Source organism: Cucurbitaria berberidis (assembly GCF_010015615.1).
Source record: "Cucurbitaria berberidis CBS 394.84 unplaced genomic scaffold K460scaffold_3, whole genome shotgun sequence".
Taxonomy (NCBI): Eukaryota; Fungi; Ascomycota; class Dothideomycetes; order Pleosporales; family Cucurbitariaceae; genus Cucurbitaria; species Cucurbitaria berberidis.
In genome coordinates, this window is record NW_024468937.1 from 1,507,671 (window position 1) to 1,524,114 (window position 16,444).

At 52.8% G+C, this 16,444-nt stretch overlaps 7 protein-coding genes across 7 annotated transcripts; 2 read left to right on the forward strand and 5 right to left on the reverse strand.

Annotated features, from left to right (window-relative positions):
• Positions 1-72: 72 nt before the first annotated feature.
• On the forward strand, positions 73-6,673 carry K460DRAFT_336854 (uncharacterized protein). The gene is made up of 4 exons (XM_040930991.1): positions 73-2,901; positions 2,977-4,267; positions 5,099-5,442; positions 5,553-6,673. Exons 1-4 carry the CDS (start codon positions 382-384, stop codon positions 6,570-6,572), a joined length of 5,175 nt encoding a protein of 1,724 aa, XP_040787605.1. The 5' UTR covers positions 73-381; the 3' UTR covers positions 6,573-6,673.
• On the reverse strand, positions 6,663-7,603 carry K460DRAFT_405322 (uncharacterized protein; the record flags this gene model as incomplete). The annotated part of the gene is made up of 2 exons (XM_040936836.1): positions 6,663-7,127; positions 7,187-7,603. 2 exons carry the CDS (start codon positions 7,601-7,603, stop codon positions 6,663-6,665), a joined length of 882 nt encoding a protein of 293 aa, XP_040787606.1.
• A 209-nt stretch (positions 7,604-7,812) lies between these two features.
• K460DRAFT_311055 (FAD/NAD(P)-binding domain-containing protein) lies at positions 7,813-9,419 on the reverse strand. The gene is made up of 3 exons (XM_040930172.1): positions 9,321-9,419; positions 8,354-9,271; positions 7,813-8,299 (listed from the first exon to the last, which is right to left on the reverse strand). Exons 1-3 carry the CDS (start codon positions 9,343-9,345, stop codon positions 8,034-8,036), a joined length of 1,209 nt encoding a protein of 402 aa, XP_040787607.1. The 5' UTR covers positions 9,346-9,419; the 3' UTR covers positions 7,813-8,033.
• A 185-nt stretch (positions 9,420-9,604) lies between these two features.
• K460DRAFT_416371 (uncharacterized protein) lies at positions 9,605-10,662 on the reverse strand. Its single transcript, XM_040937801.1, has 2 exons — positions 10,512-10,662; positions 9,605-10,463 (listed from the first exon to the last, which is right to left on the reverse strand). The coding sequence occupies exons 1-2, from the start codon at positions 10,591-10,593 to the stop codon at positions 9,835-9,837; spliced, it is 711 nt and encodes a 236-aa protein (XP_040787608.1). The 5' UTR covers positions 10,594-10,662; the 3' UTR covers positions 9,605-9,834.
• Positions 10,663-10,815: 153 nt separating this feature from the next.
• On the forward strand, positions 10,816-12,340 carry K460DRAFT_336864 (arad-like aldolase/epimerase). Its single transcript, XM_040930992.1, has 2 exons — positions 10,816-10,904; positions 10,970-12,340. The coding sequence occupies exon 2, from the start codon at positions 11,080-11,082 to the stop codon at positions 11,899-11,901; it is 822 nt and encodes a 273-aa protein (XP_040787609.1). The 5' UTR covers positions 10,816-10,904; positions 10,970-11,079; the 3' UTR covers positions 11,902-12,340.
• On the reverse strand, positions 11,972-12,978 carry K460DRAFT_282394 (alpha/beta-hydrolase; the record flags this gene model as incomplete). The annotated part of the gene is made up of 2 exons (XM_040928567.1): positions 11,972-12,804; positions 12,894-12,978. The coding sequence occupies 2 exons, from the start codon at positions 12,976-12,978 to the stop codon at positions 11,972-11,974; spliced, it is 918 nt and encodes a 305-aa protein (XP_040787610.1).
• A 1,643-nt stretch (positions 12,979-14,621) lies between these two features.
• Positions 14,622-15,771, reverse strand: K460DRAFT_281601 (anion-transporting ATPase; the record flags this gene model as incomplete). The annotated part of the gene is made up of 3 exons (XM_040928504.1): positions 14,622-14,664; positions 14,716-15,305; positions 15,382-15,771. 3 exons carry the CDS (start codon positions 15,769-15,771, stop codon positions 14,622-14,624), a joined length of 1,023 nt encoding a protein of 340 aa, XP_040787611.1.
• Between the last annotated feature and the right edge of the window lie 673 nt (positions 15,772-16,444).

Here is a 16,444-nt window from a genome sequence, read left to right on the forward strand (position 1 = left end):
GGTTCGCGACTGAACGGATGCAGCCAGAAAGTCTTAACCCTAGGCGAACACCAGGATCGCCGACTGGGATATACCTCTCTCACTCTCACACAAGCCCGTTGCTCGAGCTCAAGTAGCCTCCATCGTCTTCCCTTTTCATGTCCAGCCTCCTGCACTGACCATTGACCATTGACTCGCAGCCGCAACAATGGGCCTTTCGCTGCGATATTGATATAAGCCGCCTGCTGGTCGTTCGTTCGTTCCCTTGGCGGTCCTGCTCCCGCATTTCTTTTTGTTCCCTCCGCATCACCTGCAGCCTTCAGGGCGTCAGGGCGCTCATTGCCAGCCTACCTAGGTGCCCGTACTCGTACACAATCTAGAGCCTCTCACAGCAGCAGCGCCATGCATCGACACGCCCTCTCCCTCTCCGAGACGGGCGACATGGCCTCGTCGCGCTCGAGCAGAGCCCCCAGCTTCACCAGCGACAGGCCCTCGGTCGCCAGCTCAGTCACCTTCCAGATGCCCTCAACGGTGCGACCGCCGCCCGCATACATCGCTGCCTCGGTTGCCTCGCAAACCGTCACCGACCACCACAATGCGCAGCTGCGCCAGCAAGACGCCGACGTGGAAGAGCTCGACAACGCCGTCTTCTCCGAGCCCGCCCTGGCATTGCTCAATGCCTTCCTCGACCACCTACTATTTGCCTTTCTCTCCTCGGCGCGCTCGCCCTCGCTCACCGCCATCCGCCCTGCCATAGCCGATGTCCTCAAGCCACGTCTGGCCCGCGAGGCCATGGAGGCGGCCGACGAAGAGCTGCAGGGGCTCCTCGCAGGCGACGACGACGAAGACCTCCCGGCGTACCTAGGCAAGAAGTGGGAAGTGGAGAAGATGTGGAAGCGCACCCGTCTGCGCATCATGGTCTACACGCGCCTGGGCGAGCTGGAGGACGAGGACGAGGACAGATACGTGCAGCAGGAGCGTGGCCTGAGCATGGACCAAGACGACGACGACGAGGCTGGCCTGGTCTCTTGGGCTGCTGCCATCTTCCTCACCTCGGTCATCGAGTACGTGGCTGAGCAGACGCTGCTGCTCTCGGGCTCAGCCGCCTATGCGCGCATGGCTGCCAAGGTGAAGAAGCTCGCACTGCAGTCCGACGACGCACCAGACCTGAGCTTCGAGCGCCTCATCATAGAGGAGCCCGACGTGGAGAAGATCGCCCTGAACTCGGCGCTGGGCAGGCTGTGGAGGACATGGAGGAAGCGCGTACGAACGCCGCTATCACCCTCATCGCCTGCCCGAGCAGTGCGGCCCACCTCAAGCTCCTCCAACTTCTACAACCGCAAGGCGAGCTACGATACCATATCAGGGTCCATCCGAAGCGATCGATCCCCAGTTCTGGAGCACTCCCCCTCCGAAACCGACATTGCAGCCAATATCCCTCTCCCGCTGGGCGATAACGATGTCAATGAGATCGAGGTGCCAGGCCTGGCCCGCACATATGAACAGGATGCAGAGAGTTCTGGTACCCAGACGCCTGTTCCGAGACACGAACGGCCGTCGAGTGTCATTATGTTGTCACAGGCTGCCACGTTCCGGAGAAGAGGTAACAAGGAACGGCCCATATCCATGCCTTTGCGGCCCGCACCGACATTCACCGTGCCCCCACGTTCCTCAACCGAAGAAGCAGAGACCCCCTTTCAGACGTCGATGGAGCAACCAGATCATCAGGATGACTACTTTGATGCGGAAGAGCAGGATGCTGTGCCTGCACGCAAAGATGTTGCTGAGAGGCGGCTGGAGGACTCACCTGAGCCGGATGCTGAGATGGTGGCATTCGCAGCATCAACAGGCATGGGCTTCCGTATGAGCACAGCGGGTCCTGTTCCGGCCCATGTGTCCAATCAGGCAGACAGTGATGCCGAGATTCCCAGTGCTGCCGACTACGAAAGTGAGCACAAGGTACTGCAATCGAAGAGGATGTCGATTGAAAAGACTGGTCGTGGGGTTGTGCGAACATTCTCGACGCGGAGCTCCAGCCTCAAGTCACCACTGCCCACGCCTACAGCGACACCGAAAATTGCACAGCATCCTGAAGGAAGTTCATACCTTGAGCTGTCTGACGAAGAGGCAGACGCACCCCAAGCCATTGGTGTTGCGCGGACGTCAGATGTGCCTATCCGATCAACACCCACTCCCCCCGGCGAGTCGCCTGTAGACACGGGCAAAGGTGCAGCACATGGAGGCTTCGTCGAAGTCCACCCACGACATAGTGCGCCGACTTCAGTTCCGTTTCGCAACACGCCTACACCTGATGCGAAGCCCATAGTTCCGGAGCGCTCTGTTGCACGCAAAGACGTGCATAGCAGATCGTCTTCTGGCAATGAGATTGCCTCTGGTCCCAATCAGTATGAGGGCACCCCAAGTCCACCACGAAGACAGGACGCTCCTCCGCAAAAGTCGCGTGGCTCCTCGTTGCCACCATTACAGGAAGTGGATAGTATCACCAATAAGCCAACGGAAAGGCTAGGTTCCGAAAGCGTGGCACATCGTAGCAACCCCACATCCGGATCCTCTATGCGCAGTTCACCTTATCCTGATCACGACGCCCCTGGACATGTTGCGGAACGCGGAGCGCAGCGCAGTTCCACTGACGACTCCACGCGCCCTCAGCCGGGGCGCTCTGATAGATCCCATTCGGATAAGGCGTCCTTAAAGCGGGCCACTTCGTCTGCTTCCTCCACCAAGATATCGGGCAGCTTCACCGTGACGCCCAGTGGCCGAAGTTCAGAGGCAAGCCAGCGACCGCGAAATCTAAGCGGACGCATGTCGGAAGAGGATCGGGAGCGCGAGTTTGACACTTTGGTGAAGGGCAAAGACACGGTCAAGTTCACGCTAACACCGCAGAATATGCGAAATCTTGATGTAAGGACAACCACCTGCTTTTTTCCTGGAAGCGCTAACACCAGACAGGAGTCGCCCGTTCAGACGAAAGTGGAGCCTAGCCGGCCTAGGACTTCATCTGTTACCGTCTATCCTCGCGTCGATGCCGACAAAGATGCCTCCTTTGGTACTAAAAACTTACCGAAGAGGACGGCTTCCAGAGGCACAGGTCCCACTACTCCTCAACACAAGCCGTCGCCAAGCAGAAAGGTGGTCAGTAGACAGCTTGCCCGGGAACCACGAATCGAGTCCGAATCGATGCGCGACTTTGCCGACTTCATTCGATCTACTGGCCCATCCCCTGGGCAGGAAAAATCTGTGCAACCCTTTGTTAACATCAGCGGAAACGGATCCAAGGCTTCCAATGCTTCAACATCCTCCCTCGGGCGAAAGTTCTCAACCAGACAAATAAACCTAAACACGCGCAACAAGGAGAGCCCGTCAGCCACACAACGCAACATGGAACCGCGCAGCCCAGCAGGCCTCACCGCTGGCAATGATGACTTGATAGACTTCATTCGTCAAGGGCCGCCTAATGCGAACAGCGGAGAGCCCAGGATTCCTCGCAATGTCGCGCCCTTCCGGAGTACAGTCGACTCGGACCAGTTCGATACTATGCTCGGTACCCATGGCAATGTCGAATCGGCATTCGACTCCACATCTTCCACTCTGGACTCCAAGCATAGTGCGCAGACAATCAACTCACGGACTGGCCTACTCCCAACTCCAAAGGTCGTACAGCCAGCTTACTCCAACACCCCACAAAACTTGAGTGGAAGCATGGCGTCAAACCCAGAACCTGTCATTACCAAGACCCGCCGGCGTATCAAGGACCCCTACGCAATCGACTCGTCAGAGGATGAAGACGAGGATGAAGACCAGTTGACTGCACTTCCCTACTCGAGCCAACCGGCGCGACCAAGGCAGGAGAGCTTGATGGACTTCCTCAACGACATGGATCCCCCGTCTACCAGTAAACCCCAGCCCTTCATGCTCAGCGAAGAAACAATAGCCGCAGCACGAGCCCGCGCGAACGTCTCAAACTCTTCTCTAGCATCTTCCAACACCGCTACGCGCAACGGCAACGGCTCTATGCCCTTTGGTGCCATGTCCTCAAACTCTGTCGCATCCGACACTACTCGTGGCTCTAAACCCCGACAGTATGCCCGTGTACCTTCGGCGGGTGATGTACGTGGAGGCGCTGGGAAGACAGCTACGAGTGATCTTGCGGATTTCTTGAAGAACTCGGGACCGCCAGAGCCGATGGTGCGTCCAGGGCAGGGAGCGGGACCGAAGAAGGAGGAGGAGAAGAAGAGCAGGAAGTTTTGGAGGACGAAGAAGACGTATGGTGACTTGCCATGATTTTCATTTCTTACCTTCTAATCGGTCTGTTGGATTACCTTCTGGATACCCTTGAATACTTGTTGAGACCCTTGTTGGACGACAAGTCTCGTACCTATTTTCCTATTCTACCTTGTCGCTTCGACGATTACTACAGGACCCGCGGCCGATATGCCGTACTCTGTTCTTCTGGTAGGATTTGCATAAGCCTGTTTGAATTGTACGGTTTCTGTAGATGGCTTTTCTTCTCAATACCCTCCCCTTTTTTGGATACTTGGAACTTGTTCATCTTCAGAGAGGCTAGTTTAGCCTACTTTGTACTCTTTCCTGATTGATCCTTCTATTATACCTAGCTTTCCATCTCACCTTGAATACTTCTTCTTCCACCGGCGTCGTGGGCGAGTTCGGCTGTAGAATAGAATTAAATGTTGATTAGTGTATAGGATGCTGAGGTGAGACTGAGCTTATATACATGCCATTCTCCGGCAAATATATTTAATTATCACCATCCCCGGAAGCATTCCGTAAGCCGCCCATTTCCGTCTAGCCCGCATGACTCGCTGACCCGGCAAGTCTACCTAAACCCAGACCCCAGAGTTGGTGAAATCTTCTTAACATCATACTGTCTCACCTCTATTTACATACCTAGATATTTAAACCACGCAAGAAGAAACAAAGAATTAACAACACATATTCCTCCAGCCCATCAAGACACAGGTTTCAAACATGCCACACTACAACCACTCACCCCCCAACATCTCCTCCCTAATCACCCACCTCTCCACTGCCCCAAACAACATAACCTACACCACCTCCCCGCAAATCCGCGCCTCAAAAGCAAACACCCCGCACTCCCCCGCCCTCCCGCACCAACTCCCCCAAGCCGTCTTCCTTCCCCACTCCACGCAAGAAACCTCCACCATCCTAAAAGCATGCCATGACCGCCGCGTAGCCGTTTCGTCGTTTTCCGGCGGGACGAGTCTGGGCGGCGCGCTGGCGTGTGTGCGGGGCGGCGTGTGTGTTAGTTTTGAGCAGATGAAAGAGATTGTGGAGCTGCATGAGGATGATTTGGATGTCGTGGTGCAGCCTGGGCTCGGCTGGGTTGAGTTGAATCGCGCGTTGGAGGGGAGGGGGGTTTGGTTTCCTGTGGATCCTGCGCCCGGGGCGAGTGTGGGGGGGATGGTGAGTTGAGTTGAGTTTCTTTTGGGTTTGGGTTGGTATAGTTTGTATGGGTGATTTAGTTTTGGCTAGGGGGTTTTTCTTTTCAAGATTCAACGCTGATACAGGGCTAGATTGCCATGAGCTGCTCAGGCACCAATGCCTACCGCTACGGCACAATGAAAGAATGGGTTATTTCCCTTACGTACGTCCTAGCAGATGGCAGTATCGTCAAAACCCACCGTCGGCCCCGCAAGTCATCTGCAGGATACGATCTCACGCACCTCATCATCGGCTCAGAGGGCACCCTAGGCCTCGTCACCGAAGCAGTCCTGCGCCTCGCCCCGTTACCAAAGAACCTACACGTCGGCCTCGCAACATTCCCCTCCTTCAAGCACGGCGTCGACATCGTCGTCGCCCTCCAAAAGAGCGGCCACCAGCTCGAAGCCCTGGAGCTAGCAGACGGGCCGCAAATGCACTGCATCAACCACTCCCAACTCGCCCCGCAGTTCTTCCCCGAGGTACCAACGCTGTTCCTGAAATTCGCCGGCCCAAGCGCGCAGTTGGTACAGGACCAGATCCGCGTCGTGGAAGCGCTGTGCAAACAGCTCGACGCACTGTCGTTTGAAATCACCGCGGAAAAAACGCGCATAGATGTCCTCTGGGGCGCGCGAAAGTGCATGGGACACGCCCTCGTTGCTATGAAAAAGGATCCCTCGGATTTATTCCTCAATACTGACTGCGCGGTGCCTATATCGCAGCTCGCTGCCCTTGTCGATGGGACGCAGGCATTGATCCAGAAAGCAAACGCTGCGGAGAACCGCCGGGATTGGTTCTGTGCTAATGTAGGCCATATAGGCGATGGCAATGTGCATTCTTCCATTGTGTGTCCGGCGGCGGATAGAGTTGCTGCTGAGGCTGTGTTGAGGCAGGTTGCTTCGCTGGCGCTTAGGTTGGACGGCACGGTCACGGGTGAACATGGTGTGGGGTTGAAGTTGAGGGAGGCGCTGGAGGAGGAGGTAGGAAAGGTGGGTGTTGATGTTATGAGGCGGGTGAAGAGGAGTTTGGATGAGCGGGGAATTTTGAATCCGGATAAGGTTTTTCGGTTAGATGGTGATGGGGGGGATGGGGAGGAGATGGCTGCTGAGATGTAGTGAAATAAACGTTTGTAATCAGCTTGAGTCTGCATATGGGCCGTGTCTGTTGTATTTGCGTGTAGATTTACAGGACATTTGTACGCTATTTTATGAATGCGGTATACTACAACCAGGCATCTCCTGAACCTCAAGTTGGGCTGGTAGTTCTCCCATGCTCGGGCTATGCATAGGAGAGATGACGTCCTCCGAAGGCAACTCGGCAGGAGCTTCATCCCTACCATACTTCTCACTTGCTCCGAAATCCTCTTCCACCCGTGTTGTCGGTGTCGCCTGTACATTCTTGCTTGCTTTCTTTCTCCAGTAGAAGAGGGCAGCCACTAAGCCTGCCACGAGTATCGCGAGAAGTGCGCATCCTACGCCTGTCCCTGCCTTTGCTCCTTTGCTCAGGCCCCGTGAATAGCTTGCCAGTACAGGAGTAGGAAGTGATGAATTGGTTGATACAGTTTGTGTGGGTCGGGCAGATCTTGATATTGTTGGGGGTACTGTATCACTCAATGTGGTGTTTGGGCTATTACCAGACATTGATCCATCGGAAGGAGCTACTGCACAGTCCTAAATAGCAATATTAGCACTTAGATGTACCGACATCGCAACAAAGGAAGGCAATTCACCTTGACTTTCATCCAGTAATGCCCCGGCCGGTCCGAATCGGTCATATAAACGTCCTTCGTCTGATTATACACATCCAAGTACATTCCCCTCTCTGAGAGCTTGTTGGACAACCTATAGAGCAAACTTGTTATCTCTGTCGATTCGAGTTTCCATTGCTGGCCAGTAGTGTCGTTCGGCATAGCCAGATAAGCTATGTCCTGCACGTCATCCATCCGCACCGGATAGACATCGAGACAGTAATGATTTGAAGCGCTGACCGTACATATATCGAAATATTCGGTGGAAAAAATGAGGGTGAAAGTGAAGGGTAGTGGGTTCTCGTATAGGCGAGCTCGGAGGCCGAAGTTGAAGGGAAGGGAGTCGGTGGAAAGGCACAAGTTGCTGTAATTGTTATAAAGATAGTACTGTGGCGCCATAATCTTTTGAAAGGGCAAAAGATGGTGGCCCAAAGATTGTTGTGAGAAGGTATGTGACGGACTGAACAAAAGAAATACAAAAGCCTCTGAAATGAACGCAAAGGTATCACAACGGCGCACTAAAAGGTCACGTAGATATTTCGAGTAACACTAGCAATTTTGATGTTAAGATAGCATCACTCAGCTGCTCAAATGATGGAGTTGCTTCCCTGCATATCAGCTGAATTCACCCGAGGAGTTGTAGTGGCCACGCGCAAACCATAGATATCGGTACAAATTGATATCTGCCAACGCAAGGCTAAACAATAGTTAGAAATCCTCTTTCGACATTCACAACCCCTGTTTCATCATCACAGTTGAGTGTTCCCACGTGTCAAGCCTTAAGCGCTTCGAGGACGGACCACACGCAGCCAATGCCCTAATACCACGACTACTGGTACCCCTCAGTCTTTGCGGCATGACTCGGCTTTGTTCCCAGCTTTATCACTGGACTATTAATAAAGTTCTCCAAGCCATCATGCGTGAAAAATGACTGAGCTTTCGAGATCTGGACTTCGTTCGCACCTCTCTTCCAGATACTCTCGTCATACGTCGTAATCGCCTTTTCCAAAGACGCAGTACCTTCTTGGACGGACTTTAACGCTTCGACGAGGCAATGTGCGGAGTAGAACGCATTATTGGCTCCTTGGCCGCGATCTGAGTACACTTTGTTAGTATGCGATGTTGGTAGGTCGGTGGCAAGAAGCATACGGAAAGTCATCGCATGCGCTGCATCGCCGCAAAGCGTCACCCGTCCACCTTGGTTATCCCACGGTACCGTCTTCCAGATCTTCAACTGATCTCTCAAAACCTCCGTATCCTCTGGTATCCACTCAATCGCACTCTTGTAAGGCTCCGCCCATCCATCTCGCTTGACATGCGCTTTCAGTCTCTTCAGTCTATCGCCCTCGTTGTCGTGATCTTCGACCACTTTTAACGGCCATGTTGACAGGATCTGGAACGTCCAGGTGCTGGGGTCTTTTTGGTCCGGCATGTCGAGCACGTTTGCGCGTATGTAGTGGCCCGCTGGATGTATGGCGATGTCGACGAGTGGGTGTAAGCGCTCTTTGATGAATAGTGCTTGATCGGCTGTGTATGAGGCATTGAAATTCACCAGGGCGAAAGGTAGGATGTCCATTGCTGCTTCGCGGCCGAGTAGACAGTGTCGCACTTTCGACATTGCGCCGTCAATCCCAATGACGATGTCCCCTTCGTCAGTTGAACCATCTTCGAAGAACACTTTTACCCCGCCGTTTGGTATCAGGTCATAGTGGCTAAACCGTTTCCCGTACTTTACGTCCAATTTCTCAGCACATAGTATTCTCAACTTTCTGATATTGATCTCTCTTGCTTTGGGAATGGGGAATGCAAACGCTTCTTCACGCGTCTGGCCGTTGTATAACACGATCCTGTCTTCACCAATGGCTGCGCAGTCAACGTTCGGATCGACTTGACATGAGTTGATTTGCGCGCCTAGCTCTTCTGGCAACATGCTCAGCAGGTATGGTCGCGCCCAGCCGAGAGTAAATGCCCAGTGACGGTGTCGGTAGACGTCCGCGCCTTTATCGTAAATGCTAAACGAAATGCCAGCTTTTTGGAGCCCGTGGGCAAGCGCGCATCCGGCAGGACCTAGATGAATTAACAAAATTCCTTGCAAGCTTTTGAGTGCTTTTTTTACCTGCTCCAATAATGAGAACTTTCATCTTCGCGTCAGTGCTGCCCAATTTGAAATGTGACCGAGATATCGACGTTTGTGGTCTCGCAAGGTAGTATGATGTGCAAAAAAAGTGTTATCCTGAAGTTCAATGCAGGGTTTATTAGCTCTTTTGATCATTCATCAGCCGCATCGGAGCTGAAAGCGGGTGGTGATCGTGGACCCACATGACACCGGTTCTCCGCCTCTCATTGCCGTACACAGCGTTTGGGTTACTTCCGATTGGCTATATTAAGTTTCCAAATATTGATTTTTCTACTGATGAAAAAATGCTAGCTTGATTATGCGTACATAGCGATTTGACAATTTTCAATTCAAGGGTAGAGATAGTTTGTTAAAGTGTCCTTAGAGACGCCGTTTCAATGCGAGATACTCCCGTGGAGCTTGAAACATTTCAAACATTCCCCGAAGAAAACCGACAAGCGACGTACTTTTATATCACTCGTACAACTGACCCGCCCAGTCAATAATTCACATATCAATCAGAGCCTGCCTCAACATTCTGACTAACTGCAAAGCACACCGCAGCCCGTACAATCTCCCTCACAGTCTCCACCTCCTCCTCGTTCCTCGGCGCATACACCATAATCCAACTCGGCGGCGCCAACCAAGTCACCGGAAAGCGCTGACCCCAGCCTCTCTTGAGCACAAGCTTCGCGTCCTGCGGACTGACATACACATGCAAGGAGTTCTCTGCAGGATGCACATGTGCTATCTCGTAGAAGATCTTGTGTGCGACCGGATTGATAGTCTTCACGTCTGGTTTCACGTAAATAGCTGGACCGGTACCGCCTTCAGTCTTGCTGGGACGCGTCTCGATGTACGTGGAGTAAGGCGCTGTGCTAGCGAATTCTTGCATTAAATTGTGCAGTGTTGCTAATGCCGCAGATGTGATTTTCTCAGGGAATTGTCGCTGTGGAAGTGTCCAGCGCGTCAGTCCTGGTCGTGCTCCGACACGGTCAGGCACCTTTTGAGGTTTGATGTATGATGCTCCTGTGTCTGGGATTGGTGTTGGATCTAGCAAGTTTTCGCGCTTGTAGAGCAGGTAGAGTCCCCATCGTCGAATTTTGAGGTAGCCTTGAAGTGTAGGTGGGGTGCCTCCAGTTCCTGATCAAAGTGAGTGTTGTTCCAAGTAGAGGAGGGGTGAATGCTCACCGAAATTCTGCCAGCTCTTGAAGTCGTACCAGAATGCCAGGCCGGCTACCGCGACGCCACCGAGAATGTATGTAGTCGTCATCTCGATGACCAGACTAAGAACAATTCAAATGCTATTGTTCGCCTTCCTGTAGAACTATCTTTAATTGAGTGTACACTATGAACTACGGTCGGAGCTGGCACCGGAAGTTTGGCAACGCTAGATATCGGATCCCCTCAATGTCGACCAATCGCTCCGCTGCATCCCCGCAACATGGCATCGTTCCACACCTGCATGGAGCGGCGTGACGACATACCGGTTGAATAACTGGTGTATAGACAAAGATGAGCTCATGCTATCTTCGATGTTTCTAGATTGATAGTGTTAGTTGCCGATTCCAAGTAAAACAGGAGGTAACAAGGCTCACTTACTACCCATGACCGCGATAAGAGCTGGAGACTAAGAAACTACATCGCAGATTCGCGATTTCTCATTCGATTCGATCGATTCGCTCTAATAGAGCGCGAAGACTTGCAAGTCAAACTATTCCACGGCTCTAACATTAACATCCACAACCCTCACCACACCATGTCGACGCCACCAAACCTACATCAGCAACTCCGCCTCCTAATCCGCGCGAACCACATCCTCCACCAGCATAACCTCGTCGATGCATTCGGCCACATTTCCATCCGCCACCCACTCCATCCCGACCAATACCTAATAGCAGCCTACGACCCCGGCGCCCCAGCCCTAGTAAAGCAAGCCAGCGACTTCATCACCTACTGGATCCACGACTCAACCCCCGTAGATCCATCCGCACCACAAGGCTACTCGGAACGCTACATCCACAGCGAAGTCCTCAAGCGCTTCCCGGACGCAAACTGCGTTGTACACTCGCACTCCGAAGTCGTGATCCCCTTCACGCTCGGCAGTGTAGACGTAAAGCCCGTTTTCCACATGGCGGGTTTCTTGGGCGCGAAGCCACTCCCTGTTTTCGACATTGCGCTTGTGTACGCCGAGCTGAGGAGTTTTGAACCTGATATGCTGGTGAAGAATCAGCTGCTGGGCGCTGCGCTGGCGGAGAAGTTGTCGCATAAGCAGCCTGTTGCTCTGCAGCATAAGCATGGTTTCACGACGTTTGGCGCGTCGATTGAGGAGGCTGTGTATCGCGCCATGTATACGCAGACTAACTGCGTTCTGCTGAAGGAAGCGATTGCGCTGGCGGGAGGTGATGCGAAAGCAGTGGCGTATTTGCTCGAGGAAGAGGCCGAGGCGTGTGCGGTTATGAATCGCAAGACACAGGACAAGTCGTTCCGGCTGTGGCTGCGGGAAGTCCAGGTGAATCCCCTATATGAGAACGAGGAAGGTGAGCCGGAAAAGGGGGAAGTTGCTGGGATGAAAATGTGAGGGAGCTTTGAGGATTACATTACTACTATTATTGTGTATTGTAACTCATTCTTTCGCCGCCAGGAGTGCGTTATACCTTTTTGATCTCGATGCCTTCCACACCCTCACACGCACTAATATGCCCAAAGTAATACAAATGAGCATCAACATCCACGCCGAAATCACCCTCATTTCCAGCCAAATTCAGCGTCCCAGGCAAAACCTTCACGTCTCCAGTCCCCGGCATAGCAGAATTCCCACTGGTGACATAGTACTCCGGACTGATATGTCGGTAACCGAGCAACGCAGGCGGCAACTTGGGAACTGGATCGGCTTTATGCGTAACCCTAAACGTCTGCCCATGGGAGCCCGAACCGAGATACTGCGAGATACCCTCCAGTCCGACCTTCGGCGCGCCGTACGTGTACAGATCGACAGTCACACCTTGTGACCGGAGCACTCCGGCAGCTAGAGAAGCCAGTGCGCCGCCGAGGGAGTGGCCGGTCGCAACGACTTTGTACTCAGGATACTGGGCACGCGCTGTGGAGATGGCGGATATCACGCTTGACTGCGCCTCGAGCCAAGAGGACCAGAAACCGATAGACGCTGTGCAAGTTGTGCAGAGCGTTGTGGGTACGATAGGGAAGTTTAGGTTGGTGAGCCAGTTTCGCACGGACCGGGAGCCGCGGAAAGAAAGGACGATGAGCTTGTTGGTAGTATCGGTTGCTACGAAGCCGGTAATGTCGGATTTGATAGAGTTCTCGAACTCAGTCAGGGTGTTGGTGTTCGCCTGTTCGACTCGGGCGCAATTCCCTTGTGGACACGTGATTTTGGTATTGGGGCTGTTGTTGTTCACCAGGCAGTATGCTGCAGCAGAATACTGGCTGAAAAATTGGAGTTGATCGAGGACATTGGCAGAAACAGCTAGCGACAAGTTAGTCCAAATTCAAAGCCATGTTGATCGAGTAAGGAATGATGCTAAAGCCATGTAAGGAGCAACGCAAGTAACATACCTCTCTTATCGAGTTCCACCGGCGCCGCAGTGGCAGAGTAAACTGCACCGAGGAGCAGGGCCCCAAGTCGCATAAATGAAGACATGCTGGTTTTATCCAGAAAGCAACTTTGCTTAATATCCAGTCCTTGGTGTCCAAAGACAGAAAAAGCCGGGGACGAGAGAGGAACCCGAGTAGGTAGTGACGTAGAAGTAAACACCAAACGAAAGGCCTGACGGACAGTACACTGGCGAACCCAGAGTGATTATATATTCACCCGCTGCGCACGCGACACCAGACTTGCAAGCTAAAGTCACGAACCCAGAACGGCGTGGTAGCACGGACCCTGGTCCTGGGTTCATCCAGCACACCATCCACGTTGACAGACCCGGCACCGGGGACAATCGACCTGTCTACCCCTTTCTGGGATTGGCACACGTGTACTTACTATACTTAGGTATTATTCCGGTAGCTGGGCGTGCGTAGTGCATAGCGGGTAGGAGATTTCGGCGGCACGAGGTGCAAACACTAGTGTTAGTGTTTAGTTCGTGGAGATCACAACGGTGCAATTGCCGAAACGAGTTTTCTGGGCGCTTAGTAGAACTGCGGTCGTGTTGCTGTGCGAAGTACGCTGTGTCATAGACTCATGATATTCGGTATCCGAAACCTCAGCTCTGTGAGACCTGAGGTCGGGAAGTGCGATAATTTGCAAAGACGGAAGACCTTTGGTTAATGCAAGTGTTGGCATGTGCACGCGAGTCTGCACTTACCGCTTGCATGAACACAACGTTTACTGACGTGCGCCAATCTCAAAACGGGCCCTATATTAGCTTCCACACAAGATACCAATAGATTTATAGGAGTAGTCGCGTAATGCGTGTCTTGCTTCCGGTTCTGTTAGCCTCAGCTTACAGCCAGAAACAATGTTGGTACCTTTTTCGCTCACCGCATCGACGGTTGATCTGCGTTTGTACTTGAATAACTATCCCACATGACTCGTAATTTGTGATATGCACAAATACCCGTTCGCTTCGGTCAAGATTCTTTCTTGCAGGTAGACTTGTACCACGGCAACGCCCAAGCCGTGCATTCCAGATCATGGATTGCGGTCGTTGCGGGGTAAAGAGATGGCGTTGTCACTTGCAGGTGACCACGGAGCGATCTGTTGCTTCAGGAAGGAGATAGGTTAATAGGAACGCGGGGAAGAACGAAACTCCCCAAGGAGTGCACAACGTGCAGAAAGCAGAAAATGACTCGGAGGACCACTATTTCGGCTAGCATTTCGGCGTTTATGCGGGGTGACTGTAGATCGCCAATACCTTGGAAAAGAGGCTAAATGCCATTGGAACCAGGGCGAATGTGGATTCGATTAGTAGTTCGCGACCACGGTCGCTCTACTAGGATGTCGTCAATCGTTTACGGGCATTTGTAGAAAATAGGAAAGGCTCGCAGAGAAGTCGGTCAAAGTTTGGGCGAGTTTGATTTCTTCTCGAGTGTAAATCATGCGCTAGTATCCCATGCTCTCGTCTAGACCGCAAATCCGTGGGGAAGTCGAAGATACATAGTGCAAAGAAAGAAAGGGGCCACATGGTATCGCTAGAGAGTTGCAGGGATAGATTCGATCGGAGAATGCTTGTTCTAGAATATTGCTCGCCGCTTTGCTGAATCGCACAATGGATATCGAGTCGAGACTCTTATGCGACTCGGAAAGAAGGCTATCGTATATTGGAGGGGTGAAGGGGTCTGCTTCTACGCCGGAGGGACGAAAGGCTGGACGAGCATCTCGCTGAATCTGCAATGCGCGTTAGCATCCATCTGGCATAGATTTTGAGTCAGGCCGTACTTCTCTAGTTTCTCCTTGCCTCGCACTTCCTCCACCAATAGCGGCATCTTGACCACATTGAACTCATCATACAACTCCTCAATCTGGTCGAGGTACTTCTTCTGCATCTTCCTCCTAGCATTGCACTGCTCACACGGGTTGTCCTGCTTCGGGAAGAGAAGTTGATTGACGACAATGGAATGTGTGTCAATCTCGTAGCTGTTGAGTTCCTGAATCATCCTCTCCGTCTCATACAAGCTCAAGAACTCTGGAATGCAGACGCAGACAAAAGTTGTGAGATCCGCGTCTTTGAATTGTCCGTTGACCTCTCCAATGGTTTTCTGCAGAGCCTCCAACTTCTCGACCAGCTCATCCATGTTTTGGCCGTTGGGCAGGCGGCCACTCGCACCCAGGAACGAGTTCAGCATGGGACCAAATTGGCGCGACAGCTGAGATACCTTGGATAGTGCTTTCTCCATGACGGTAGGGAATTGCAGGAAGCGGAGCGTGTGGCCTGTGGGCGCGGTGTCGAAGATGATGACTTCGTAGGACATGGATTTGACTTGTTTGAGGACTTCGGCAAAGGACATGGCTTCGTCTACACCGGGGATCTGTCAAAGTTTATGTTAGCCCTCGTAGTTCCCTTCCAGATTCCCTCCATGTCATATATATCGATGTTGTACGTACACTAAACGCGAGATCCTGCATCATACTGCCCATACCTCCCAATCCCGCCATCGGGTCTTGGCCTTCTTCCGCCCCACTCGCCAACAGGTCCTGTATACTCCCATTGGGATCGATCTCCATGGCGCTGAGGTTGTCGAAGCCGTTGATGAGTCGCGCATCTTTGCCGAACTTCTGGTTGAAGGCATCTGACAAGTTGTGCGCGGGGTCGGTGGAGATGAGGAGGACGGACTTGCGGTGCTTTGCGAGCTGAATGGCGAGGGAACACGATGTAGTAGTCTTGCCTACACCACCCTTTCCACCAACGAATATCCAGCGCAGTGTCTTTTGGTCCAGGATGTTTTGAAGCGTGGGCTCCAGCGCATCAGCGTCGATGAGTGCCGTGGATGCCATGGTGGATATCTCGCTGGCGAAGCGTGTGTCGGAGAAGGAGGATAGTTGGCTGCGGACGTGTGAGCAACTCCTGCTTTGCTTGGTTGCTGAGCTTCACTCTGGCTTCAACTGCGGAAAGTTCCCGAAGCTTCGAGGGGCACGATGAGGGTGTGTTTTGCGGGTTTGTCTTACCAGCTAATGGTTGCTGAAGAGCAGAAGATAGCGGGGAAAATGAGGCAGGCAAAGAGAACTTGGGTGACAGACAGAGAGAGCTATGCGACGTGCGAACGTGTAATGGTGATGTTGAAAGGCGCGTAACAAGTTGAAGGATTTGGCGGGCAGGCGCGTCATCGTTGCCCCGCCGCCACAGCATGGCTTCACCGCCACAAGCTCTATTCAGCCACAACGATCGAAAGTCGGTTTTTGTATCAATTCAACAATAAACTAAATCTAGGGGCCTCTATAAGACCCAACGTGCAGGATCAAGATCAAGATCAGCACAAGATGTTTCAAACAGCCGAATCATCACGTCCTGAACAATGCCCTTCCAAAGCCAAGTTAACCGTTTGCCCCCCTTGAACGTACGCCAGAACACCGTATCATGCCCCCGAAACATAACACTAAGCCATGCACACTCATTTCTTCTTGCCCTTGCCCTTGCCCTTCGTCTTCGACGCCGAGCCGTTCGAGGCAA